At 36.3% G+C, this 10,383-nt stretch overlaps 1 protein-coding gene across 2 annotated transcripts; it reads right to left on the bottom strand.

Moving 5' to 3' along the window:
• Positions 1–5,540: 5,540 nt before the first annotated feature.
• On the bottom strand, positions 5,541–10,104 carry LOC139893666 (uncharacterized). 2 transcript variants are annotated; one of them, XM_071876841.1, is made up of 8 exons: positions 9,954–10,104; positions 8,571–9,781; positions 8,359–8,477; positions 7,399–7,998; positions 6,909–7,191; positions 6,658–6,826; positions 6,145–6,247; positions 5,541–5,871 (listed from the first exon to the last, which is right to left on the bottom strand). In XM_071876841.1, exons 2-8 carry the CDS (start codon positions 9,690–9,692, stop codon positions 5,754–5,756), a joined length of 2,514 nt encoding a protein of 837 aa, XP_071732942.1. In that variant the 5' UTR covers positions 9,693–9,781; positions 9,954–10,104; the 3' UTR covers positions 5,541–5,753. The 2 variants fall into 2 exon arrangements, with proteins under 2 accessions (XP_071732942.1, XP_071732943.1); XM_071876842.1 differs by having other exon boundaries at positions 6,658–6,823.
• Positions 10,105–10,383: the final 279 nt, after the last annotated feature.

The raw sequence follows: 10,383 nt of genomic DNA, 5'->3' as shown, positions 1-10,383 counted from the left end.
AGATGTAGATAGTCAGAGACGGACCTAACATATGTTGAGTGGTAGCAAAGGACACCAGTGAAATACGCGATGTAGTGGAAAAATTTTTGGGTTTTCAACTAGTGTCTAGTGAAAACTAGTTGATAGTAAAAAAAATTTGAGTGACACCATCAAAATAAGTCATCTAATAGAAAAAAATTTGAATTTTTAACCAACTGTATGATAGTCATACATTTATCCGAAAGTAAAGAAACTACTTTTGAGAAGACTTACGATAAGACTAAAAAACCAACAACATGACATCAACAATTTTAATAATTACATACATAAATTTGTATAAGTTACAATTAATAATGGTTGAACGATGTAAATAACAAGTTCTGTCAGTATATTAAGCTTGAAAGATAAAGTGGCTCAGATGGTAACTAGTTTCCGGTGCATCAACAATTTTATAAAAGCGTGATGATGATATACATATATCCCAGGGTTTCTGTATGGACGTCCCATAAGCTCGCCTAAAAAACTCTAATCCCTTATGGGCAGGGGCGGAGCCAGAGTAGTGCAGCGGGGTCAGCCGCCCTTGACGATCGAATTTTTTTTAGTGTATTTATATATTAAAGTTTGACGTTTTGCGCCCGTTATTGTATTTTTTTTCATTTTTTTACGTTTTGCTCCCGTTGAAATAAAATTCTGGATTCGCCACTGCCCATGGGTCACTCTCACGATCGTAAAATTTCTTCCCCTTCTTGCGCCTCATTTGGCCTCCTTCTTACACTTAAGATTTTGCTTATATACAGCTTTTTCCCCATAGCCGTCGAATGATCCCGTCTCATCCGCAAACGATCAGCTCTTAACAACCCCTATAAGATGGTTATTCTTTTCGTTCTATAAAACACTTTTGGGACATTCTACAACAGGATATTTGTCGAGATATTCGGGAGTTCTTCATAACTTCTAGTATGCCCCATGGTGCGAACTCGGCATTTTTTTCACTAATCCCTAAAGTAAGTAATCCAGTGCTTTTGACAGATTTTAGACCCGATCTCACTCGTTGGATTTTTTTACAAAATTGTAACGAAACTTCTAACTAATCGGTTATCAAGCGTTATAGATAAAGTTATTAGCCCGTTACAGTAAGCTTTTATTTCGGGACGACAGATTTTAGATGGCCCATTAATGCTAAGTGAGATCACGTCATGGTTCAAAAATTCCAACCGTAGTATGTTGTTATTCAAGGTTGACTTCGAAAAAGCTTATGACTCGGTGAATTGGGATTACCTAATGTTTATGTTATCGTCTATGGGTTTCGGGCCTACGTGGTGCGGTTGGATCATGGGGTTCCTATATTCAGCTAGGACGTCCGTACTTGTTAACGGTAGTCCAACACGTGAATTTAATATCAAAAGAGGTCTTCGTCAAGGTGACCCGCTAAGCCCGTTCCTTTTCATTATTGTCATGGAGAGTTTGCATTTGGCTTTTCAAAAGGCTATGGAAACTAATTTTATTGGTGGTATTCACGTGGGTAGAAACGAAATTCGTTTATCACATTTCTTTTATGTTGACGATGTTATAATTTTTTGGGAGTGGAACAAGAGAGAGCTAAAACATATTCTTCTAATTTTGGAAGTCTTCTACTTGGTATCGGGCTTAAAGATTAATGTACCGAAATCTCAAGTTTTTGGCATGGGGGTGTCCACGGCTGAAGTCACATCGTGTGCTGCTTATACAGGATGTCGACCTGGCTCTTTTCCCACAACGTATCTAGGAATTCCTATTGGGTCTAATATGCGGCTAGTAGCGAACTGGGATCCCTTAATCAAAAAATTCCGTCCGAAACTGTTATCTTGGAAAGCGAGTTTACTTTCTTCAGGTGGTAGACTCACGTTGTTAAAATCGGTTATGGGCAGTCTCGGCATTTACTATATGTCGATTTTTTTTTGTCCGAAAACTGTCTTAAAACTTTTGGAGGCGTTACGATCACGATTCTTTTGGGGTGGTAATGATTCCGTAAAAAAACTTGCTTGGGTGAAATGGGAAACCATCTTGTCATCTCATGATCGTGGCTGGTTGAATGTAGGGAGCTTAAAAGCGTTTAATCTGGCTTTAATTCACAAATGATGTTGGAGGTATTTGTACATGTCTGGCGATTTTTGGGTTTCGATTTTAAAGTCTATTCATGGGGATAGTTTCGATCAGACTAATGGTAATAGTTGTTGGTTCTCTATTGTAGCTGCTTGTCACAAGACCATCTCTACTAGTTTGTTGCCCTCTAATGTAATTCGTAGGGATGTTGGTAACAGTCGTCAAGTGAGTTTTTGGCATGATACGTGGCTTGGTAACTCGAGTTTAGCCTCCCGTTATAACAGATTATTTCATCTGGACGTTAACAACCATGAGTTCATCGCGGATAAAAGGATTAACGATGATTGGAATTGGATTTGGTCTAGGGAAGATATTGGCCCTCGTAATCGTATTTATCTAAACTCGCTTCGAGATGAGTTGCGAGAATGTCATTTATCGGATCGGGACGACAAATGGGTTTTTTCTTTGAATAACGATGGTTTGTATTCATTAAAAGGAGCTAGAGAATATATTGATCGTGTCATTCTACCCTCTTCGTACTATGTGACAATTTGGTTAAAGTTTCTTCCAAGGAACGTGAACGTCTTTTTATGGCGTCTTATGTTGGACGCTCTTCCCCTTCGTTGGAATCTATCCGCGAAATGTATAGAGATTAATTCCATCGTTTGCCCGGTTTGCAACAATGGTGTCGAAACAACTACACACCTATTCTTTGAGTGTTCGTTGATAGTGGACATTTGGCATTCTGTATGTACTTGGATGGGTCAAAACACTCCTCATTGCTCTTTTTGGGTCGACTTGGTGGCTTGGATCGAGACTCTACAGATGACAAAGAGCAACAGAGACCGAATAGTGGGGATAATGGTTACAATGCTATGGGCTACTTGGCGCTTCAGGAACGGTGTCGCATTTAATGACCTTTTTTTACTAGTAGTAGCCTTGTTGATGTTATTAAGTTATTTTCTTTTCGTTGTTTAAAACATAGAGGCCATTTAGTTTCGAATTGGAATTCATGGCTCTCTAATCCTTTGTAATCATTTTTTGTTAAATGCTAAAACCCGTCAATGTTATTGATTACATCAACGGTTATTTGTAGAGTAGCTAACCCTAGAATTCCTAACTCTCTGAGCATCTTGCTAGGGAGCGCGTTATAATATATATTTTTGGTCGTTAAAAAAGAAAAAACAACCCCTATGAGTTTCCTAGGATTAAAACAAGGTTATCCGGAGAGTTAACGATTTAACTACCCCAATCCTCACACCTTTTTTTGTACTCGGACAATTATTTGCTTGATCACGTGAAAAAGCCTTATATTTGAATAAAATCCCTTCTACATGTTAATAGATCTAACTAGTTGTGGAGCTCTCGCTTCGCGCCGGGGGCTCCGTTTTGAATGCGAGTTATAAAAAAAAGGTCTTGATCTATTTTGTAAAAAAGAATTTTTTTCGACATCTAACATTGAAGGGTTGTTCCTTTTGTGAAAGTTGCTTCTTTTAGCGTTATTATTTTTTTTTTCTTAAAAAAAAGTTAGTTGATCTATTTTGTAAAAAAGAATGTTTTTCGACATCTTTTGGTAGTATTGAAGGGTTGTTCCTTTTATGAAAGTTGTCTCCTTTATCGTTGAGGAAGAAAAAAAAAATTAGTTGATTTTTTTGGTAAAAAAGAATTTTTTTCGACATCTTTTGGTAACATCGAAGGATTGGTTCTTTTATGAGAGTTGATTCTTTTATCGTTGGAGATCGAAAAAAAAAAGGTGAAATGACGAAAATACCCCAGATTACTATTGATGAATGATGTTACAGGATTTTGTCTATTAGATATATAGATAATAAGAGACCACGTTTAAAAGCTTGCATTCATCTCCATTGTTAATATCATGACATTTATTTGTTATCGTTTAAACTCTACATGTCTATTTGTTTGACCAAGTACCAACTTTGAAATACTATAATGTAATATTGTTTTTATTTTTTTATTATTAATTTTTTAACACCAATTCGAGATCACCCACCCAGACTAAACCACCCACGCGTTCATCTCCCGTAGTTGCATAACCTGTCCAAACTGCTGCCCTGAAGGAAACCCGGATCAATCTGAGGGCAGGGCCGGTAAAACCCATATCCCCCACTGCACCTAAGGTGATGTGTGAAAGGCGACATTGAGTGAAATTTAAGATCAAGGGGATATCTTTGTGTGCGATGTTACCACTTACCACCCCAGAAAATCGAACACACAACCTCTAAAAAAGAGGTATGGGCCATAGCACTAAACTAACAACACAAAGATAAATATAATATAATATTGTACTCCGTAATTTATTTTTGAACGGCAATTTTTTAATATTGTACTCCGTACTTTTTTTCGAATGGCGATTTTTTTAATATTGTACTCCGTACTACTTCCATAGTGTCATCTCATTTTTATTATTCACGTTGTCTTTTACTACCTTCGTCCCAATTCAGTTGTCAACGTTGTCTTTTACTATATCCGTCCCAATTCAATTGTCCACTTGTTATGATTTTGGTATTTTCTTTTCAATTTTGACTTTAAAATATTTTTATTTGTATCATATATTATTCGATGAACTTTATATCAATGGATTGGTTTTTAAATATATATTTACCGGTACAATGATCATTAAGTATTATATAACACATAAAAAGTAATTTAAAGTCAAAATTGAAAAGAAATAACATCTAAAATTAAAACATGACAATTGAACTCAAACGGAGAGACTAAGATGTTACCAGTTTTAACCAATAAAAAAGTTTATTAGTAGTAAAAAATAGTACGTACAATTATTGTATTTTTTTTTTCTTTAATTAAAAATGGGCCCAAAGCTCTAGTGGACAACCAAACGGCGACAACAAAAGTCCTTCGCACAACCTAGAAAATGACTAGTTTTAGTAATATATTATTAAACTATTAAATTATTAAATGGACCGACACGTACGAGGATAGGTCGAGTCCTTATTAAAAAAAAAAACACCATAAACATGAACGGTAAAATGAATCCGTAAGTCCACTTACAACTATTAGTGATGATAAATCCACTAAAAACACATTAACAAACACGTTGACAGTTGTACCCTTTGATCAATGGATCGCTAAATAAAAAGCAACAAAAAGAAGATAATATTAAACATAAGTCAAAGCAACAAAAAGAAGATAATATTAAACATAAGTCCATAATCAGCACAAGCTGGTGATGTATGCATTTGTTATATTAATGTTGAATGAAAGAGACTCGAATATGTAGAAAAAAATGGTCCAGAAACATTTAAAAATGAGAGAATAAAACATGACCTTACATTAATTATATTTAGACAACTCGTGCAAGAAAAGAATGTAACTGTGATGTATGACAGCAATTTCTCAACCACTTGGGTAGACTGATTAATAGCTTCCCTCAAATCAAACTCAAAACATTTATAAGAAATTGCTTTAAAAGGTTAAAAAAACACACATTTTTAGGGCTACAAGGAAACGAACTGCTGTATAATTTTATTTACGTGATAATCAGTTTATACTTATACAATGCACAGTGTGCGAGTTTCACATTTAATCAGATTAGAAAGTAAATAACTGAACAAATTTACATTAATGAGAACATGAAGAACCTGAAAAGACCTACTAATGATTTCAACAGTAGATGATCGAATTCTTGTTTCAAATAGTTCATCATCATCTTTTTACGATATGGAGTAAGCTCGAACTACCTCAGCAATGGGTGCCCGACACAAGGGACATTTTCCTCCTCCACGAACCAACTCATTTGCACATTTTGAACACGTGCACATGTGCCCACATCTGTACCCAGATGACGACAACATTAGATTCAAAACAAAGATCAAGATATTGAATTATTATTTTTTTGTTAATAAACATCACCCGTTTCATTACTAATTTAGAGAAGCAAACAGTCATTGTTATTGCAACAATGAAACAAACACACAAAATTGACCATCAAACCTCTTTTATTAAAAACACAGAAATTGTTGTGCCTTTTGCAAATAACCAAAATCCTCAGCAACCAATATTATATATAAAAAAAAAAAAAAAAATAGACAGATGATTGAGTACCTGTACAGTAGCGAATCAATTTGGCTGTCGCAACAAATGCAACAAGTTCCCCTTTTGACATGAACCCAGTTAGATCCATCTTCAGAAGTTGTTGCATCAAAACCTAAATGACATTTTGCAATGTTTAACATTCTTTTTTCTGCAAGCAACTAGTATAAAATGGGCGGAGTCCGCGGAGATGGAAATATGGGCAGGTTCGGAAACCAATTATAACAGATAACAATTTTGCATGGCCACAAAACACTTTTTGTCCATAAGTTTGTTCTTTTTATATAGAATTAACATGTCAAGTATAATTACAGTAAGAATATTATTCCAATGATTTTTATATTGAGTTAATAAATAAAGAGGTTGTATTCATCAAAAAAACGTCGTGGACTTGAACCATTTTACCCATTTGCGCCTAATCCGTTTCTTTTTTGTTTGACCCGCTAGAGATAAGAAATAGCCCAGATCAACCAAATTATTAGCAAACAGGTCACAATTGCCACTTTGTAAAAATAAATATAGTACCTTTTTCACCCGGTGTCCGATTCAAAGCAGCAGACACTTCCTGTCTGACAGAACGTTGCAACTCAAGCTGCATGTCCATACAAGCCTCAAGCATCCTCTGCATGTGACTCATTCCTTGCTGCAACCTTGCCATGTCAGCCCTCAGATCATTTATCATCTCCCACTCCTGCTATACAACGTTTCACATTCCCATATTATAATCATTAAGATGATAAAATAAAAAAAATAATAATAATGACATAAGCACTTACGAGTTCAGAGCGATGTAAGCTGTGATGGGACCAACTAGAATGAGGCAAATCATGATGGTGCCAAATTGGTTGTGGTGGGGGTACTGGTGGAGATGGTGCGGTTAGTGACGGTCTATCAATGGGTTCGTGCTGCTCTTGGCCACCTTGCGGTGACATTGGCGTCGGCAAGTTTCGGTGAAGGTCCCAATCAATGGGTGCACGACTTTGCCTTTCGACGTACGATTGAATCAAATGGTCTAAACTCTCACGGAAACCACTTCTTAGAAGATTAGAAACACTTCTCCTATGATAAACATGTGAATAAGTTACATAGGGGAACACTTTAAATTACTCAAACCCATATACTAAACAAATACACAATTCACATTATACATGTTTACAAGTGTAAACAACTTAACTAATATTACACATTTTCCTGATAAATGTGGAATAAAGTGTGTGCAAATTGCATATTTGTTTTAAGGGAATAACTTAAGAAATCTTGTATTACCTGCTTAAAAGTTCTCGTAATTCCATACTGTAAACATTATCATCCTCAGGTGCATGGAATCTGTTGGCCCTCCTAACAGGAACCGAACGCCGCATTGATCTTGGAGGATCAGGACGCCCTTCAGACCAACTTTCAACTGATTCTCGTGACCCAGATTGATGCCATGTGTCATTTGTTTCTTGCATACGAGTGCCTACTTCACTCCCTGAGGTTTCTTGTACCCAATCATTACCTGAATTTTCTTGCCAATTACGGTTAGATGAATATTCATTAGTAATACCATGGCCCTGCAAAGTTTCTCCTTCAGTAATCATTGTTTGCTGATTTGTACTTTGAACAGCTGCGTTACTTTCCACATATGTAACCGGATGACTGCTGGGTTCATGAACCAAATACTGGGCTTGGGCTTGGGTTTGGGCTTGGGTTTGGGTTTGGGTATGGGTATGGGTTTGGGCCTGATTTTCATGTTCAATCTCCTGTGTAGTGTTTGCATGAGTCTCATCACTTCTTAAATCAGTGTTGTTATTGTTAGATGAATTTTCAGATTGGCTGCTTACTTGACCACGAACAATGGATTCTAATCTGAACCGAAACCCTTCCCTAATTTAAAGATATAAAATTGTCAGAAAAAAAATAATAAAACAAGTATATAAGCATGTATCAGCAAACAACAACAAGTTACATTATAATTGAAATACAATTCTAGCAATTAAAGGTGGAAATATCTACCCTTTACTTATGAATGGGTCCAATTAATGTTAGTACACAAAGTCTTCCCCTGCCTAATTAATATAATGATAAAGAAGTAGGCTAAGTAAAATTTTTAAGTATATAAACATTTATTAGCAACCAAAAAACAAGTTACACTGAAATTGAAAATGAGTCAATGCAATTATATTATACAAAAATCACTATTATTTAAACAAACGATATATTTTTGGATTAAACAGCAAAATGTACCTCAAACCAGAGACTGTGTGACGTTGTCTGAGCTGAACCAACTCACTTGCTGCCATTGACGGTAGTCTTTCCTCCTCCACGGGCCTCTCGTTTCTTAAGAATCTTCCTCTTAATAACGACTAACATAAAAAACACAAATATCATGATCTGATCATCCATTATGTGCGTTGTACTACATTTTAATTTTAATACTAAATACTAATAAAACTAACCTGAATTCGATTGCGATGAGCAAAATCAGAAACAGCGCGAACTTCAGTCAAGCCCTGAAGTTCCCTCTGACGTTCCCTTTCAACCCTAACAAGTAGGTCAATTAAAGCTTGTCTCCCACGCAACCGCAACATGTCCCTTCGTATATGTTCCGGTTGACCTTCATCTTGACTATGATCATGAACCACTGCAACCTGTTCTTCCCTTTGACTACCACGTGACCCTCGTTGCTGACTAGTCATTTGCACCCACTCTCTCACAATCCTAACCCGTTCACGCTCAGTTTCACCGAGCCACTCGGCTCGCGGACTAACACTAGATGAATTATCGGTCACACCTGCATCCCTCCAACCCTGTACAATATGCCTAACTCTCTCCCTCTCGTTTTCATCACCCTCATTTAAATCAGCTGACTGGTTAATCACCGAATCATCGTTTTCTTGATGCTCGTTTTGTACTTCCATTTGTTCATTTGACCAGACTCCATAATCATTCTCACTTTCTTGTTCACTTACTCTGCTTTCAGACATATTAGACTCCACACTCCTCTGCTGCCTGAGTCTCTCTCGAACCCGTTCACGAGCCCTATTCAAAACATGTTCGTCTTCCAATTCCCGCCACATCTGCAAAATAGAAGACGCGCGTGTACTCGGTCTCTCAACGTTCCCCTGCATCCTCGAGTTAGGCGATTGAGACGGAGACTGAGACTCCCTCAAAAACGAAGAATCCAACATAGAAACTGTTTGTAAACCTGCAAGTGCCATCAACTCTGACTCATGATTCCTTCTCTCTATTGTAGTGATCATCTCTTGGGCTTGCCTAGCGGCCCACCTACTCAAAATCCTCGACTGCCGCCTTCTTGCAGCAGATGTTTCTGCTGTATCATCACCCTCGAGATCCAACCTTCTTCTCCTTCTCACAAGCTGATCACCATTTTCACTCTCACCATCATCATCATTCTCATCTTCATGACTACATGAAGCGAATGACAAACAATCATCCAGATGCCCTCTCATTAATTCTTCCAATCCCCTCTCGAAATCCGACCCATCCCTCTCGAATTCTGAACACGTGTCAGTAGTACTCTCAGGCTTCTGTAGCAGTTGTGATTGAACATCTGTCATCTTCTCTCACTAACCCTAAATGGCTAAATCCACCTCAATTCACCATATAAAAAAAAACACCTAAACACATAATTCACCATTTCTTCGCCCTATATATTAATTATCATCAGCAATATATTTAATTCGATATGAAATCAAGACGAATTGAATCCGAGATCCAGCATAATTCAATTTAGAAAATCAAAATAACAAACGAAAAACTACGAAATCAATTCATATCACAAAAATGAAACTATAGATTGAAAACAAAGAAATACGTACCTATGGCGATAATTTACAAAAAGTAATAATTATGATCCAGCAAAAACATCAAAATCGAATAAATGAAGTGGATGACGACAAAAGAGACAGCAGAAATGGTAAATCAAAGTTGATAAAGAGAGAATTTTGTGATAATTTAGTTTTCGATTGAGTGATCGTTTGTGTTTTTAGAGATGAACTAAAAAAACCCCTAAAATATCTATCTTTTAATTGATTATTAATTAATTAATTAATAATTAATGTAAATGTAATTAAAAAAAAAAAAAATGACACGCTATCATCATATCATGGAACAAAAAGTATATTTGCGATGACGATGTTTTTTTTCTTCTCTTATTTAAAAATAAAAATACAACAAAAACATAATCACAAATTGAAAGTATCTAACGTGTGGGATAAGCTCACATGAGATTTGAGATTCATTATCTCA

Source organism: Rutidosis leptorrhynchoides, chromosome 2 (genome assembly GCF_046630445.1).
Source record: "Rutidosis leptorrhynchoides isolate AG116_Rl617_1_P2 chromosome 2, CSIRO_AGI_Rlap_v1, whole genome shotgun sequence".
NCBI classification, from domain to species: Eukaryota; Viridiplantae; Streptophyta; class Magnoliopsida; order Asterales; family Asteraceae; genus Rutidosis; species Rutidosis leptorrhynchoides.
This window is presented reverse-complemented; position numbering and strand designations above follow the sequence as displayed.

Coding starts and splice junctions, on each gene's coding strand:
- LOC139893666 (XM_071876841.1), bottom strand. CDS start 9,692: ATGACAGATGTTCAATCACAACTGCTACAGAAGCCTGAGAGTACTACT. Junction 8,478..8,570: donor CTCATCGCAATCGAATTCAG/GTTAGTTTTATT, acceptor TTTTTATGTTAG/TCGTTATTAAGAGGAAGATT. Junction 6,248..6,657: donor TCGGACACCGGGTGAAAAAG/GTACTATATTTA, acceptor AATGTCATTTAG/GTTTTGATGCAACAACTTCT.